Source organism: Ahaetulla prasina, chromosome 2, assembly GCF_028640845.1.
Source record: "Ahaetulla prasina isolate Xishuangbanna chromosome 2, ASM2864084v1, whole genome shotgun sequence".
Taxonomy (NCBI): domain Eukaryota; kingdom Metazoa; phylum Chordata; class Lepidosauria; order Squamata; family Colubridae; genus Ahaetulla; species Ahaetulla prasina.
The window spans coordinates 25730647-25748618 of NC_080540.1; the positions used below are offsets into that span (position 1 = coordinate 25730647).

The following is a 17972-nucleotide window of genomic DNA, read 5'->3' on the forward strand; positions in this document are numbered from 1 at the left end:
CGAGGCAGGAAACCCTACACCATTTCAGACAAATGGCTATCCAACATTTTCTTAAAAATTTCCAGTGTTGGAGCATTCACAACTTCTGCAGGCAAGTTGTTCCACTGATTAATTGTTCTAACTTAAATGGGGACACAGTGGCTTAGTGGGTAAGACGCTGAACTTGTCGATCAAAAGGTCAGCAGTTCAGCAGTTCGAATCCCTAGTGCCCCGTAACAGGGTGAGCTCCCGTTACTTGTTCCAGCTTCTGCCAACCTAGCAGTTCGAAAGCACGTAAAAAATGCAAGTAGAAAAATAGGGACCACCTTTGGTGGGAAGGTAACAGCATTTCGTGCGCCTTTGGTGTTGAGTCATGCCGGCCACATGACCACGGAGACGTCTTCGGACAGCGCTGGTTGTTTGGCTTTGAAACGGAGATGAGCACCGCCCCCTAGAGTCGGCAACAACTAGTACATATCTGCAAGGGGAACCTTTATCTTTACCTTAAAGGAGGAATAATTTGAAAAGGAGAAAAATCAGGAGACGCCAGCTTTGATAAACTTAGTATTTTGAACACAAAGAGAAGCATCCATCATATTGGAACTTTAGGATAGGTTAAGAATTTAAATTGATAAAGAATATAACATAATGGGATTGTCCAAATAGGGAAAGTCCCCATTAAATGGGTATGCAGTGGCTTAGTGGGTAAGACGCTGAGCTTGTCAATCAAAAGGTCAGCAGTTCAGCAGTTCAAATCCCTAGTCCCGCGTAACAGGGTGAGCTCCCGTTACTTGTTCCAGCTTCTGCCAACCTAGCAGTTCGAAAGCATGTAAAAAATGCAAGTAGAAAAATAGGGACCATCTTTGATGGGAAGATAACAGTGTTCTGTGCACCTTGGGGTTGAGTCATGCCGGCCACATGACCACAGAGACGTCTTCAGACAGCGCTGGCTCTTCGGCTTTGAAACGGAGATGCTAGTCGTTCCCTAGAGTCGGGAACGACTAGCATGTATGTGCGAGGAGAACCTTTACCTTTTACCCCATTAAATCCTGGGTGAATCTTTCCAGCAACAGCTCAGTCAAGAGATGTGCTCCAACACTGGAGGTTTTTAAGAAGAGATTGGACGACCATTTGTCTAAAATAGTGTAGGGCCGTGACGGCGAACCTATGGCACCCTCTCTGCTGGCACGCGTGCCGTCACCACAGGTTAGATCTCCGTGTCGTTTCTTTTGTAAGCTGCTTTTTCCCTGCAAACAAGAAAACAGAAGCTCACGAAAGAAACAGATCTTACCGCTTGCCACGCTGCCGGTGTTGGGACGCCGTTTCCTGCCGGCTAGCTGGTCTTTAGGTCTCTGCTGCACATGCATGCATGTCCATGCATATCCGTGCGCACGTCCGCACATGTGCCTGTTTGCACCTGCGTGCATGCGCAACTTTCAGTTTGGGCATGAGCACACGCGCAGTTTGGGCACTTGTTGTCTAAAAGGTTCACCATCACTGGTCGTGAAAATATTTACAGATCCCTCACATCCTGGATATAAACTGTTTCAATTCCTACCCTCAAAACGTCGCTATAGAGCACTGCACACCAGAACAACTAGACACAAGAACAGTTTTTCCCCAAAGGCCATCACTCTGCTAAACAAATAATTCCCTCAACAATGTCAAACTATTTACTAAATCTGCACTACTATTAATCTTCTCATCGTTCCCATCACCCATCTCCTCCCACTTATGACTGTAACTTTGTCGCTGGTAATCCTTATGATTTATATTGATATTATTTCCTGACTGCTTATTTGTACCCTATGATTATCTTTAAGTGTTGCATCATTAAGTGTTAAATTTGTACCCTATGACCATCATTTGTGTTGTAAATGTTGTACCTTGATGGAGGTATCTTTTCTTTTATGTACACTGAGAGCCTATGCACCAAGACAAATTCCTTGTGTGTCCAATCACACTTGGCCAATAAAAAATTCTATTCTATTCTATTCTATTCAGCAGGGGGTTGGACTAGAAGACCTCCAAGGTACCTTCCAACTCTGTTATTCTATTCTATTCTATTCTATTCTATTCTATTCTATTCTATTCTATTCTATTCTATTCTATTCTATGACTATCATTAAGTGTTGTACTTTAGAATTCTTGATGAAGGTATCTTTTCTTTTATGTACACCGAGAGCCTATGCACCAAGACAAATTCCTTGTGTGTCCAATCACACTTGGCCAATAAAAAATTCTATTCTATTCTATTCTATTCCAATCTATTCTATAGGGTCTCCTGCTTGAGCAGGGAGTTCGACTAGAAGACCTCCAAGGTCCCTTCCAACTCTGTTATATTTGGGGTGTCTGAACTGGTAGTGTGAGTTGTGGCCCTGGGTCTGTGTCAGCTAGCCTGCTGCTTGCTGCCACAGAAAAGAGGGGAGAATTTTTCATTGCAGCTTTGCAACTACAGCCTGGGTTTTCGCTTCTCTCTCCAAGGCCATTTCTGTTAGCTCTGGTATGCAGCAGCCTCTGGTTGCCTAGCTACAAGGGGGTTGGGCCGTACAGTTTGCTTCAAGTTGCTGTTTTCGCCCACTTTGCCTCAGAGCTTGCCTGGAATTTCTTGCTTTCAGTTGGTTCCTAGTAAAAGTACTTTTCTCTAAATCTACTGTATGAAGGCAAAGGATACGGGACAGAGGCAAACCTGACACAGTGTCCCATGGGGAGCTGCCTAATCGTTTATTACAGCAGGCAAGAACGGAAGGCGACAGCGGAAGGATTTCTCTTAAAATACATTGTCTGGGATGGAACTAGAACTGGAACAATTTGCCTTGAAACATCTGTTATTATTAAATCCAACAATTCAAGATAGGAAGCCCTTTCACAATTAAACAGTTTTTTATTATTTAAAATCCCATTTAGAGTTTACTCCCACTTGCCGCCTGTCCTGTCCTGTCCTCCGTCTGGCTCAGGAGGAAGGCTCCAGCCAAGGCCAGGACCTGAGAACTGTTCCAGGTGCAACAGATTCAGCATCTGAAAATGTGGTTGCCTTTCTGGATTCAGCCACCGACGGCGAAGGTGGTGTAGGCAGGCGGGAATCTCTTTGGGCCCCTTACTGTCCTGGAAGTGGACACTTCGGAAGCTCCAAGCGCTGGACCTCTGAACTGATGGGTTTCATGCAGTGGTGGGATTCAGCCGGTTCGCACCACTTCGGGAGAACCGGTTGCGAACTTTCTGATCAGTTTTGTGAACCGGTTGTTGGAAGAAATCCTTAGGGCAGAGAACTGGTTGTTAAATTATTTTAATCCCACCACTGGTTTCGTGAATTTTTCGCAGAATTTCTTTTCTACTTTCCAAGCATTTACACGGCTTCTCTCCAATATGGATCATTTCGGGGAGAGTGAAGGCAGGGGTCCTCAGTCCCTGGGCTGCAGAACACTACCAGGCTCTGGCCCGTTCAGAACCGGGTGGTTATGAGCGGCGGGCCGGCGTATAGGCCTACACAAGTCAACTTGTATGAGTGAGTGGTGAGCCAGCGTGCACACGCAGCTCAACTTGCACAAGATAGCACACACACACACACCCAGGCTATCAAACTATAAAAGCTGGGGACCCCAGACCCATTTTTAATGGAATGCCTTTCCACACTTCTTGCATTTATGAGGTTTCTCCCCCACGTGGATCCTTTTATGGGATTTAAGGTTACCCTTCTGAGTAAATCTCTTTCCACACTCCGTGCACTTATGCGGTTTTTCTTCTGTGTGGATTTTTTTATGAGAATTGAGGTTACTGCGCTGGTTGAAACGCTTTCCACATACCGCGCATCTGTACGGTTTCTCCCCGGTGTGTATCCTCTTATGGGAGGTAAGTTGAAAGTTGTGGGTAAAATTCTTGCCACACTCGTTACACTTATACGGCTTCTCTCCTGTGTGATTCATTCTATGGGAATTAAGATTAGCCTTGTGGTTAAAGCTCTTTCCACAATCTGCGCACTTAAAAGGTTTCTCCCCCGTGTGGATTATTTTATGGGAAGTAAGATACCTGCGCTGGCTGAAACTCTTTCCACATTCCATGCATTTATATGGCTTTTCCCCTGAATTGATCCTTTCCCTGGGAGCGAAGGAACCACTCTCATCGAAGGGTTTCCCACTCTGTTTATGTAGCTTATTTTCCACGTCAGTTTTTCCACATTCAGAAAGGAAAGTAGTCCTATTCCTGTAATTTTCTTCATCCTCTTGGCCCAGAGTCTCTTCTTTAGTGCGAATTGTGCATTCTTCATATAAATCTAAGCTTTCCTCAGATGTTTCTGCGCTTTCCATTTTTATTTTGTCTTTCGGATCTCCTTTGGGAAGAGAGTATTGAATGTCCGGAGTGGGCGAATTTGAGCTGTTCTTGCTGTCGTTTCCTGACAGATTTCTTTCGTGCTCTTTTGTTTCCGTCGGATTTGCAAACTCTGCTCTCTTCTCTTCATCCCCGGATGTTTGGAAGGCTTCCTTGTTCTCTTGAACGTGATTTCCTTCAGAGAAAACGAAGGAATGAAAATTTGAGGCAAGGTAGGGGAAGCAAAATAAGAATTCACAGCACAGGAAATAAAAATGTCCTAGTGTAAATTCTGTCGAGGGTTCTGCGCTATTTGGAAAGGTGTTCTGCCGATTAACGTTAAATACTCTGGTCTAAGCCAGTGGTCCTCAACCTTTCCGGCTTGGCGGCTCAGTGCGGATGGTATTGGTGGAAGGAGGGATGGTTCCATGCGAATGGCAGGCACATGTGTGTCAGCTCGCACACGCTTCTCGTGAGTGGAGCTGCGAGTGCAGTTGCTCCGCCTCCCACATAGGTGGAGCTAGGTGTGCATGCACATTCGCCCGCCACTTGCGCAGCCCACTTCCAAATGGGCCATGGCCGCAACCGAGGGATTGGGGACCCCGATCTAACCCTTACAAAATTTGGACTTTGAGGGACAGGTTATTGTAATGTTCATATGAATAAAACCACACAGGATAGAAGTGGATTACTTCTACTTTATGAGCTTCTTAAGCAATAAAAAAAAATCCACTTGCTTCAATAAAGGAACCCATGTATTTATTTATATGCCCCCGCCATTATTTTTGCAAATAACTCAAAGCGGCGAACATATCCAACAGAACGTCCTCTTCCTCCTCCTCTTTTCCCCCACAACAACCACCCTGTGAGGTGAGTTGGGCGAAGAGGGTGTGACTGGCCCAAGGTCACTTGCACTGTTACACCATTTTGTTCAATAGATGAATTCTACTTCTTTTATAATTTTTTATTTATGGAATGTATTTATTTTAGGTAATTTATATTTATTTATTTAGGCAATTTATATTGCCACCTGTTCGCACACGGCAGCGCAAGGTGGCTTACAGAATATAAAGCCTCATATAAAAACAATAAAACTAAATCAGTATAATAAAATCACACACACACACCCTCACCGCGGCGACAGCAACTCCCATGAGCCATTTAATGGGCTCCATCCCGCTCTAGGTTACCCAGATCCACTGGCAGAACCAGATCTTCAGCGCCTTCCGGAAGAGTGTTAAGAGTGGGGGCCATTATGATCTCTGGGGAATAATATTCCATAATTCTACTTATGGATTCCTATCAAGTCACAGCTGGAATTCAGTTTAAGGAAGTGAGGAATTGGGGAAAGGAAGTTTGTAATATTTATTCTGGAGGTGGACAAAGGAGACCACAGCAGCAAGGAGCTGTGCTAACTAGCTCTACAGGTAGTCCTCAATTTCCGACCCCAATTGAGCGCCAAATTTGTGTTGCTAAGTGAGAAATGCGTTGAGCTTTGCCCCATTTTACAACTTTTCTCGCCGCAGTGGCTAAGCGAACTCTTACAGTTGTTAAATTAGTAGCATGGTTGTTAAGTGAATCTGGCTCCCCCTCTCCCCCCCCCCTTTGTTTGCCAGAAGGTCGCAAAAAGTGAGCACATGGCACGGCAACCGTCATAAAGAGGAACCAGTTGTCAAGCATCCGACGGTAAATTGCATGACCACCGTGGGAATGGTGCAACATTCGTGTGACTAATGGTCGTAATTCCTTTTTGTTCAGTACTGTGGTAACACTGAACGGTCCCTAAACGAACTGTTGTAAGTCGGGGACTGCCTGTAATTTTGTTGCTTGTCTTGAAATACCCGCCATGATCTGGAGAAAAGTAATAGCCGAGAGTGGAAAGAGGGAGGGATTTTATCAGTCAACACAATAACATTGATATCTGGTGTCATTTAATCAATCTCTCACCAAGAAGATAAAAAACAGCGCCGCATTTTCCCAACCATTTCTTCCAACCATCAGAACAAAAAGCGGGGATCCTTACTCAGAAAAGCTAAGTTTCTGGAGTTCTCCAGCATGATCTCTCGGTACAGAGCTTTCTGATCTGGATCTAGCAGAGACCATTCCTCTTCGGAAAAATGCACGGCCACCTCTTGAAAAGACGGGAGAACCTGTGCAAAACAGAAGACTCGCGTTTTAGTTGAGGGTTCTCTCCTCTGGGTTCAAGGAGACACGCCAAACAGGAGATTAGCAAGCGGTCAAAACGGGCCTTGTCTGTAGGATTAAGAACCCGATCCAAGGAAACAGCCAGTTCACGTATCTCGATAAACGGCAACGTTTGGGCAGAAAGCAGACTACATGAGAAAGTGGATAGAAATTGTGACAAAAAGTGCAAAGAGCAACTAAGACGAAGGCCCCGAGACAAAAAACATATGAAGAATGGTTGCAGGAATTGGGTTTATTCTAGAGCAGGGGTCTCCAACCTTGGTCCCTTTAAGACTTGTGGACTTCAACTCCCAGAGTCCCTCAGCCAGCAAAGCTGGCTGAGGAACTCTGGGAGTTGAAGTCCACAAGTCTTAAAGGGACCAAGGTTGGAGACGCCTGTTCTAGAGAAAAAAAGGACTAGGGGCGACCTGATAGCAGTATTCCAATATTTGAGGGGCTGCCACAAAGAAGAGTCTTTTGTAGGATGTAAACGTTCTCTCTCCTTCTGCTAAATGGTGGATAACCATTTAGATATGAGCCAGCAGTGTGCAGCAGCTGTTAAAAAAGCCAACACAGTTCTGGGCTGCATAAACAGAGGGATAGAATCAAGGATCACGTGAAGTGTTAGTACCACTTTATAATGCCTTGGTAAGGCCACACTTGGAATATTGCATCCAGTTTTGGTCGCCACGATGTAAAAAAGATGCTGAGACTCTAGAAAGAGTGCAGAGAAGAGCAACAAAGATGATTAGGGGACTGGAGGCTAAAACATATGAAGAACGGTTGCAGGAACTGGGTATGTCTAGTTTAACAAAAAGAAGGACTAGGGGAGACATGATAGCTGTGTTCCAATATCTCAGGGGCTGCCACAAAGAAGAGGGAGTCGAGCTGTTCTCCAAAGCACCTGAGGGTAGAACAAGAAGCAATGGGTGGAAACTGATCAAAGAAAGAAGCAACTTAGAACTAAGGAGAAATTTCCTGACAGTTAGAACAATTAATAAGTGGAACGACTTGCCTTCAGAAGTTGTGAATGCTCCAACACTGGAAATTTTAAAGAAAATGTTGGATAACCATCTGACTGAGATGGTGTAGGGTTTCCTGCCTGGGCAGGGGGTTGGACTAGAAGGCCTCCAAGGTCCCTTCCAACTCTGATGTTATGTTATGTTATGTTATCTACAGGTAGCCCTCAATGTACGACCACTCCTGAGCCAAAAATTTATGTTGCTAAGTGAGACATTTGTCAAGTGAATTTTGCCCAATTTTGTGACCTTTTTTTTTTTTTTGGCCACAGCGATAAACTGGATCGCTCCAGTTAGTGAGACGGTTGTTAAGTGAATCTGGCTTCCCCATTGAAGTTCGCCAAAGGGGATCACGTGACCCCAGGACATTGCAACCGTCCTAAATACGAGTCGGGATGCCAAGTGTCTGAATTTTGATCACCTGATCATGGAGATGCTGCAACGGTCGTTCAGTGTGAAAAGCAGTCATAAGTCGCCTTTTTCAGTGTCGTCGTAACCTTGAACGGTCACTAAGCCAACTGTTGCTAAAGTTGAAGACTACCTGTATACAGATTTTTTTTTAGGATTTATCTGTGAGTGCCCAGTTATCTTTCTGGATCAATTCAGAATCAGAATCAGACTAGAACTGGAAGGGACCTTGGAGGTCTTCTAGTCCAACCCCCTGCTCAAGCAGGAGATCCTATACCATTTCAAACAAGTGATTGCCCAGTCTCGTCTTAAAAACCTCCAGTGATGAAGCACCCACAACTTCTGGTGGCAAGCTGTTCCACTGGTTAACTGTTCTCACTGTCAGGAAGTTCCTTCTCAATTCCAAGTTGCTTTTCTCCTTGACTAGTTTCCCTCCATTGTTTCTTGTCTTACTTTCTGGCGCCTTGGAAAATAAATTTACCTCTTCCTGTTTATGGCAACCTCTCAAATACTGGAATACTGCTCTCCTGTCCCCCCTAGTCCTTCTTTTCTCTAGACTAGCTATCCCAGGGATCTGCAAACTTGGCTCTTTTAAGACTTGTGGACAGCAAAGCTGGCTGAGGAACTCTGGGAGTTGAAGTCCACAAGTCTTAAAAGAGCCGAGTTTGCAGACCCACGAGCTAGCCAAACTCAAATCCTGCAACCGCTCTTCATATGTTTTAATCTCCAGGCCTTTAATCATCTTAGTTGCTCTTGTCTGAACTCTTTCCAAAGACTCAACATCTTTTTTTGTAGTATGGTGATCAAAATCGGTTGCAGTATTCCAGGTGTTGTCTTACTAAGGTTTTATAAAGCATTATTAATACTTCCCATGATTTTGATTCTATGCCTCGGTTTATACAACCAAGGATTGCATTAGCCTTTTTGGCTGATACTCCTGCATCCTGCTGGCTCAAATTTAAATGATTGTCCACTAAGGCTCCAAAATCCCTCTCGCAGTTACTCTTTCTGAGCCTCATTTGTACTTACACCTTTGATTTTCACACAAAAAAGTCACAACAGGCTAATGCAGTCTGTTATTAACACAGCTGCCTGCAATTACAATTACTGCAGGTTCGAGTCTCACCAGGCCCAAGGTTAACTCAGCCTTCCATCCTTTATAAGGTAGGTAAAATGAAGACCCAGATTGTTGGGGGGGCAATACAAGTTGACTTTGTATATAATATACAAATGGATGAGACTATTGCCTTACACAATGTAAGCCGCCCTGAGTCTTCGGAGAAGGGCGGGATATAAATTAAAAAAAAAAAACAAAAAACAACCCATCACTGGTTTTCATTCTACATGACAAGTTACAGGGTGAAAGGCTGGTATGATGAAATATTTAACATTTTAGCTGATACACCGCAAAGTCTCCTGAGGGATTGAGCCTGTCCACTCCCTACTTAACGATTTTACAAAAGCCCAGACTGAGCCTATGAAAAAGACTGAATTTGTGAAGTGCTATCGGCATTCTGACGACAGACGAATTTCCGCTCCTTGTCCGACCAACAAGTTTTGAGAGGGGACTTACATTAAACATAACTGATCGGCTATCTGAACCCCTATTTCATGTTGCTCAGAACCAACAATAAGTATTGTATATAGAGCCGTGGTGGCAAACTTATGGCACATGTTCACAGCTGGCACGCAGAGCCCTCTCTGCGGGCAAGCGAGCTGTCGCCGAGCTCAGCTCCACTGCGCATGTGCGTGTGCACCTTCCACTGGTCAGCTGATTTTTGGGATACACGGTGTGTGTGTGTGCATGTGGGAGCGGTGCACATATACACGGGGGTCGTGCACATGAACGGGGGGGCGGGGTCATGCACGCATGTGCGGGGGCTGGGGTGGAACATGAGTGGGTGGGGCGTACCCCCAACCCATTTTTGGGCGCAGGAAGCTGCAGGAAGGCCTGCTAGGCCCAAAAACGGGTGTGGGGAGGTGCGGCCCACACACCCCCAACCTGTTTTTGCACACAAAAGGCTGCAGGGAAGCCTGCTAGGCCCAAAACAGGGTGCGAGGGGGGGGGAGTGTGCCCCCCTGACCTGTTTTTCGGCCCAGGAGGCTGCAGGGAGGCCTGCTAGGCCAAAAACGGAGGGCAGGGAGATCTCGCACATGCCTGCGCCGGGGTTGGGAGCATGCAGGGGTCGCATGCCCATGTGCAGGGGGAGGGGGGAATGTGGTGGGGTCACGTGTGCATTGCATTATGGGTGCCGGCACGCCTGCACGCTATTGCGCGCACTTTCGGCACACAACAAGAAAAAAGCCTAGCCATCACTGATACAGAGGTATCGAAAGTGGTTTTCATTTTGAATTACGGCAACGGGACTGATTTTTCTGAGGAAAAACAAGATGTTTCACTTCCTATCCTGGAGGCTTCATCGGTTGTACTGGATGCTGTGGGAGATGGAAGGACCATTATTGACAGTTGAGATCAGCTGGTGGGAGGGGGAAGAGTTCTGACAGGATTGTGTGTGTGTGTGTGAGAAATGGAAAGATTGTGTTTGTGTTTTTTCCCTGTACAGTTAATTGATCTTAACACTCTCTGAGAGCTATTGTGGTTAATAGTTCAACTAAAGAAGCTTCCAGTATACAGTAGAAAGCGAAACACTTTTGTTTTTCCTCAAAATCTCTGGAGGGCCAGGGATAGGGGTTATTCCTCTGCCCTGGTCCTATTAGACCTCTCAGCGGCTTTTGATACCATCGACCATGGTATCCTGCTGCGCCGGTTGGAGGGGTTGGGAGTGGGAGGCACCGTTTATCGGTGGTTCTCCTCCTACCTCTCTGACCGGATGCAGACGGTGTTGACAGGGGGGCAGAGATCAACTCCAAGGTGCCTCATGTGTGGGGTGCCGCAGGGGTCGATTCTCTCACCCCTCCTGTTCAACATCTATATGAAGCTGCTGGGTGAGATCATCAGTGGCTTTGGGGTGAGATACCAACTGTACGCTGATGATACCCAGCTGTACTTTTCCACCCCGGGCCACCCCAGTGAAGCTGTCGAAGTGCTGTCCCGGTGTCTGGAAGCTGTACGGGTCTGGATGGGGAGGAACAGGCTCAAACTTAATCCCTCCAAGACGGAGTGGCTGTGGATGCCGGCACCTCGGTACAGTCAGCTGCAGATGCGGCTGTCTGTCGGGGGTGAATCATTGGCCCCGATGGAGAAGGTACGCAACTTGGGCGTGCTCCTGGATGGTCGGTTGTCCTTTGAAGACCATTTGGCGACCGTCTCCAGGAGAGCATTTTATCAGGTTCGCCTGATCCACCAGTTCGTCCTTCCTGGACCGGGATGCCTTATGCACAGTCACTCATGCTCTCGTTACCTCTCGCCTGGACTACTGCAATGCTCTCTACATGGGGCTCCCTTGAAGAGCACCGGAGACTTCAGCTAGTTCAGAACGCGGCTGCGCTGGTTATTGAGGAGCGGCTCGAGCTCCCACATAACACCTATCCTCGCAGACTGCACTGGCTACCTGTTGTTTTCGGGTGCGCTTCAAGGTATTGGTTACCACCTTTAAAGCGCTCCATGGCTTAGGACCGGCTATCTACGGGACCGCCTACTGCCGGCCTCCATCTCCCATCGTCCGGTACGTTCCCACAGAGAGGGACTCCTCAGGGTGCCGTCAGCCAAACAGTGTCGACTGGCGGCCCCCAGGGGGGGGGCCTTCTCTGTGGGGGCTCCGACCCTGTGGAACGAACTTCCCCTCCGACTTCGACAATTACCTGACCTTAGGACCTTTACTGAACTTAAAACTTATTTATTTCGTATGGCTGGACTAGCCTGATTTTTATCTTTATTGGATGGGTTTTTAAAATTTTGTGATTTTATGGGGGAGTATGTTTTTTAACATTTGGGCATTTAAATTAGTTTTTTAAGGGATGTTTTTAATTATTGTGTGTATTTGTATTTTATCTGCCTGTTCACCGCCCCGAGTCCTTCGGGAGAAGGGCGGTATACAAATTAAAATATTATTATTATTATTATAAAATCAGTTCAGTTGCCTTTTCAAAGGAAAAAAACCAATTTTGATATAACTATGAATTTACACATAGGAGAGAATCAGTTATACAACTGAGAATCTTCCTAAATTTTCTCCTATGTCTAAATTCATAGCTTCTAGATTCATAGGTTTGTAGATTCATAGATTCTCTACCACAGGGGTCTGCAAACTTGGCTCTTTTAAGACTTGTGGACTTCAACTCCCAGAGTTCCTCAGCCAGCTTTGCTGGCTGAGGAACTCCGGGAGTTGAAGTCCACAAGTCTTAAAAGAGCCAAGTTTGCAGACCCCTGTGTTGGGATTCTTACGGGCATTCTGACCCCTGTGTTGGGATTCTTGCGGGCAAAGCTGGCTGAGGAACTCTGGGAGTTGAAGTCCACAAGTCTTAAAAGAGCCAAGTTTGCAGACCTCTGCTCTACCATATGATAAAATATCTCCAATTGATCTATCGTCCACGACATTTCGGCTCCTACCTGAGATGGACCTTCAGCTGCTTTTTCAACACCAGCCGAAAAAGGAGACGAATCTATGAATGCCAACTCTCCTGCGAGATAAAAGGGAGATAATTTTTTTTCAGAAACGTAGTAATTACTTTATTCCTAAGCATTATGCAAGAGGGTCTCAGAGAATGAGGGGGAAAAAAATGGCTCTTTCTGAGGAAACTTCTCTTACTGATGGAGGTGGCCTGACTTTGATCTTCATGGAAGATCTCCCTGAAGAGCAGATCCCAAGAAGGCTTTGGTGGATCCCTCTTTTTCTCCAGATTCTCAGCGATGGGCTTCAAGTCGGTCCTCGGGAACAGAAGGCCCTAAAGAAGCAAAGAAGTACAAATAATGGAATGTGCGAAAAGGAAGCAGACGCTTACTGGAACAATGGGCATTAATCATCTCCTTTCCTTAGTATCTTCCTAACGGTACAGGGCAGTCCTCGGCTTACAAAAATCCATTTAGCGACCGTTCAAAGTTACAACAGCACTAAATAAAAGTGACTTATGACCATTTTTCAGTTATGGCCTTCGTAGTATCCCCATGGTCACGTGATCAAAACTCAGGTGCCTGGCAACTGGCTCATATTTATGACCGTTGCCATGTCTTGGGGTCACGTGGTCACCATTCGCGATCTTCTGACAAGCGGAGTTAACGGGGAGGCCCGATTCATTTAACAAAAGGGTTACTGACGTAAGTTAGTAAAAGGATGGAAGGCTGAGTCAACCTTGAGCCTGGTGGGATTCGAACCGCCAAACTGCAGTCAGACAGCAGCAGCCTGCAGTCAGGGTGGATTTGATTTACATCAAGTCGATTTAAATCGTAATTTTTAAAAAGCAACTGCCATCTCTGTCCCGCAGCAGCTCCTCCTCTGATCCCGGCTGTTGACTCGCCGACAGTCCCAATATTGCAGAATATACAGCCTCATGCTACATAACTAAGCTCCACTTCATGCTGAATAAACTAAAGTATTAATGTTATCTTAAATAGAAAACTATCTTTTAGCTAGATTTGTACTTCAAAAGCATTTTATTAAAATAAATTGGATTTTAAAAAATCCGATTTAAATTTAAAAAAATCCAATTTGATTTTTTTTTTAAAAATCGATTTTTATCCACCCTGCCTGCAGTACTGCATTCTAACCACTGCGCCACCACAGCTCAAAAGTCGCAAAATGGGGCAAAACTTGCTTAACACGTTTCTCACCCTGCAACATAAATTCTAGACTCCATTATGGTCATTAAGTCGAGGTCTACCTGTATCTGAAGCTCAGTAATGGGTTCCACTTACCTTGATGAAGGTATCTTTTCTTTTATGTACACTGAGAGCATATGCACCAAGACAAATTCCTTGTGTGTCCAATCACACTTGGCCAATAAAAAATTCTATTCTATTCTATTCTATTCTATTCTATTCTATTCTATTCTATTCTATTCTATTCTATTCTATTCTATTCTACTGGTTCGCAGAACCTTCCCACCAAAGGTGGTCCCTATTTTTCTACTTGCATTTTTTTTACATGCTTTTGAACTGCTAGGTTGGCAGAAGATGGGACCAGTAATGGGAGCTCACCCCATTACGCGACACTAGGGATTCAAACCGCTGAACTGCCGACCTTTCAATCAACAATTTCAGCATCTTAGCCTTATAAATTATTCAATTATTATAAACTAAATTATTAATGTATCTTAAATAGAAAACTATCTTTAGATAGATTTTTACTACAAAATCATTTTATTAAAATAAAATTCCTGCACCCCCTCTTTGCTCTGGGGACTTTGGGGCCGGGGGGGGCAGCAAGGTGCTCCCTTCTCCCTCTATGCCAGGGGTCTCCAACCTTGGCAACTTTAAGACTTGTGGACTTCAACTCCCAGAGTTGCTCAGCCAGCTTTGCTTTGCTGGCTGAAGAACTCTGGGAATTGAAGTCCACAAGTCTCAAAGTTGCCAAGGTTGGAGACCTCTGCTCCAGGCCATAGTGTTGTTGTTTTTCCCCCCAAAAAAGCAACTGAATTTTTCTTGGTTTTTGCTTAAAGAACCTTTCGCTTCTCATCCAGGAAGCTTCTTCAAGTCTTCAGGAAAAAGAAGAACCGAAGAAGCTTCGTGGATGAGAAGCAAAACATCTTCAAGCAAACAAGAAAGACAGTTGAGTTGCCATTGGAAAAAAAGCCCCTTTGGGACCAGGGAGGAAAAAAAAGACTTTTTCAAGCTCCTCCTTTACATGGCACCCAATACTGGACCTGCTTTTGCTCATGAGAAAGGGCCAACTGACACTCTTAAAGTTCATGTCAGCTACCTCTCCAAAATCATTCCGACAACCAAAGTCAATGGGAAAGCCAGATTCTTTTAACAACCGTGTGACTAGCTTAATAACTGCAGTGATTCACTTAACAACAGGTGAAGCACTGCATGGTTGAAACTCGCTGAACAGATGTCTCACTTAACGGAAATGCTGGGCTCCATTGTGGTCGTAAGTCGAGGACTACCCGCATAACGAAAGCCCGTAAGAATCCCAACACAGGGGGCTGCAAACTTGGCTCTTTTAAGACTGATGGACTTCAACTCCCAAAGTCCCAAAGTCTTAAAAGAGCCAAGTTTGCAGACCCCTGTCCCAACACAGTTAGTCTTTGATGTCCTATTTTGGAGCTTACCAAGGGCAGGCCTCTCACCTGCGTCTCTCCCTGTTCCTTCTGCTCTTCTGCCTGGCTCATCAGGAAGCCTTCGGCCAGGGCCACCGCCTGGCAACTGGTCTCTGCTCCACACTCCCGGATCCAGCTCTCCAGCTCTGGGGGCAAGAAGGACAGGAACTGGTCCAGGATCACCAGGTCCTGCATTCGAACCTTCGTGTTCATTTCTGGCTTTAGCCACTGGCGGCAAAGCTGGTGGAGATGGCTGCACATCTTCCGAGGGCCTTGCTTCCACAAGGAGCAGGAGAGAGCCCTCATCTTCCTCCTGGTGATGACCCGCAGGACATCCCGAAGGTCCTCCATTTTCTTCCACGGAGCGCCCTTCTTAAAGCAGATCTCCGTCTCTGCCTGCTGTCCCGATGCCGTCTCCTTTGGACCGGGAGACACAAAGTTGGGAAGCTCCTGGCCGGGGCCTCTTGCGACGTCCTTCCTCCTCCACGGGACGTCCTTCAAACTGGGGGCGTCCATCTCCACCTGCCGTCCACCTGTCTCCTTTGCAAAGGGAGACCTGAAGTCAGTGGCACCCTTCTTAAAGCGGACCTCTGTCTCTGCCTGCTGTCCTAGTGTTGCCTTTTTTGGACGGGGAGACCTGAAGTCGGGGGCAATTGTCTTTCCCGATTCAAGAAGCTCCTGGACGGGGCCTCTTGCGACATCCTTCTTCCTCCACGGGACGCCCTTCAAACCGGCGGTGTCCATCTCTGCCTGCCGTCCAACTGTCTCCTTTGCAAAGGGAGACCTGAAGTCAGTAGGCAGCCTCTTTCTCGGTCTACAAGGTTGCCGGAAGGGGCCTTTGGTGAAGCTCTCCATGGGGGCCACTTGAGGGGAGCCGTGTTCTAGTCCTGCCTTCCTCAGGGGGGCTTCGGTCCCATCCGGAGTCACTTCTTCTTCCTCCTTCACTACCCTCTTCTCCTGCCATCCTGGGATTTTGGGCCCGGTCCGATCCGGAGTCACTTCTTCCTCCTCCTCTTCCTCCTTGACCACCACCTTCTCCTGCCATCCTGGGATTTTGGGCAGCGTCCCACGCGGAGTCATTTCTTCTTCTTCCTCCTCTTCCTCCTTCACCACCACCACCATCTCCGGGGAGCCTGCCCAGTCGGCGCCCTCCAGGTCGGCCGCCCGCCAGCTCAGCAGCTCCTTGCGCACCAGGCGCAGCCCTTTCTCCAGCAGCGGCCGCAGCTCCCGCAGGGGCAGCTCGTCCCCTCGCTCGGCCCAGCCTTCCTCCTGCAGGGCCTTCATCAGAGCCAGCAGCCCCCTCGGCCGGCCGCGCCCTTCCTCCTCCTCCTCCTCCTCCTGCCGCCGCAGCTGCGGCTCCAGAGCCCGGATGGCCTCCGCCGGCCGCTTCTCCGACAGCGCCTCCAAGGCCAGCTGCAGAGCCAGCGCGTCGTCCCAGGGCAGGCTTTGTCTCTTCGCGACGTCCAGCTCGGCCACCAGCCCCAGCAGAGCCGCCCTTAAGACGCCGGGCTTCCTCCCGCGCCGCCGCCTCGGAGGAGCCGCAGTAGTCGGCACCGGAGCCGCAGTCGGAGCCGCAGCCGCAGCCGGAGCCGTCGCGGCCGCCGCCGCCGCCCTGACCCGAGCCGGCCCCCTTCCCTCGACCAAGGCTTGGATGCCCCGCAAGAGAGCCATCTCCAGCCTCAGCAGCCCCTGCAGCCGCTCCTGCTCGGGCTCCGACAGCGCCGCGTCCCGGTCCAGCAGAGCCTCCCGGCCTCGCCGGGCCTCCCGGAGCTGCGTGGAGAAGCGCTCCAGGTCCGGCGGCCCGTCCAGCTGCACCGCCCAACGCCAGCGGGCCCGGACCGGCGGGGACACGTGAGCCACCAGCAGCGCCTCGGCTTTGGCTAACTTGCGCGCCAGCCGCTCCGGGGAGAAGCTCTGCGCCGCCATGGCTTCGCCTCGCCTCCCACCCGCACCTCTCCCCGCTCTCTCTCTCCCCGGCCGCTCGAGTGGCACGGCGGCAGGCCCCGCCCTCTCCCGACTGGCCCGGGGAAGCCCCGCCCCTCCCCGCGTAGCGCTGGGAAATATCCCCGCTAGGCCCTTCAAGCCGGCGCCCGGGGACGCCGCCTGGCTAAGGAACAGAACAGAGCAGCTGAGCGCGGAGTAGAAGAGAGATGGAAATAAATAGAGCAGAGCAGAGCAGAGCGGGAATAAGACAAGACGAGAATAGACTGGACTGGACTGGACTGGAATGGAATGGAATGGAATGGAATGGAATGGACTGGTATGGTATGAATAGACTAGACTAGACTAGACTAGACTAGACTAGACTAGAATAGAATAGAATAGAATAGAATAGAATAGAATAACAGTGAAGGGGAGGAGAGAAGAGAAGAAGGAATAATGGAATGGATAGGATAGGATAGGATAAGGATAAGAATAGGAATAGGAATAGGAATAGAATAGAATAACAGAGTGAAGGGGAGGAGAGAAGAGAAGAGGGAATAATGGAATGAATAGGATAGGGTAGGAATGGAATGGAATGGAATAGAATAGAATAGAATAGAATAGAATAGAATAGAATAGAATAGAATAGAATAGAATAGAATAGAATAGAATAGAATAGAATAGAATAACAGTGAAGGGGAGGAGAGAAGAGAAGAAGGAATAATGGAATGAATAGGATAGGATAAGAATAGGAATAGGAATAGGAATAGGAATAGGAATAGAATAGAATAACAGAGTGAAGGAAAGGAGAGAAGAGAAGAGAAGAGGGAATAATGGAATGAATAGGGTAGGGTAGGAATGGAATGGAATGGAATAGAATAGAATAGAATAGAATAGAATAGAATAGAATAACAGTGAAGGGGAGGAGAGAAGAGAAGAAGGAATAATGGAATGGAATGGATAGGATAGGATAGGATAAGAATAGGAATAGAAATA

At 47.4% G+C, this 17972-nt stretch overlaps 1 protein-coding gene across 2 annotated transcripts; it reads right to left on the bottom strand.

The window, feature by feature from the left end:
• Positions 1–2843: 2843 nt before the first annotated feature.
• On the bottom strand, positions 2844–17055 carry LOC131193417 (uncharacterized). Of its 2 annotated transcripts, none has more exons than XM_058173536.1 (5): positions 15066–17055; positions 12605–12740; positions 12406–12476; positions 6308–6434; positions 2844–4480 (listed from the first exon to the last, which is right to left on the bottom strand). In XM_058173536.1, the coding sequence occupies exons 1-5, from the start codon at positions 16977–16979 to the stop codon at positions 3591–3593; spliced, it is 3138 nt and encodes a 1045-aa protein (XP_058029519.1). In that variant the 5' UTR covers positions 16980–17055; the 3' UTR covers positions 2844–3590. The 2 variants fall into 2 exon arrangements, with proteins under 2 accessions (XP_058029519.1, XP_058029520.1); XM_058173537.1 differs by having other exon boundaries at positions 15084–17054.
• Between the last annotated feature and the right edge of the window lie 917 nt (positions 17056–17972).

Coding starts and splice junctions, on each gene's coding strand:
- LOC131193417 (XM_058173536.1), bottom strand. CDS start 16,979: ATGGCGGCGCAGAGCTTCTCCCCGGAGCGGCTGGCGCGCAAGTTAGCC. Junction 12,477..12,604: donor AAGTCAGGCCACCTCCATCA/GTAAGAGAAGTT, acceptor TTTATCTCGCAG/GAGAGTTGGCATTCATAGAT. Junction 6,435..12,405: donor CAGCTGAAGGTCCATCTCAG/GTAGGAGCCGAA, acceptor TGTTTTGCACAG/GTTCTCCCGTCTTTTCAAGA.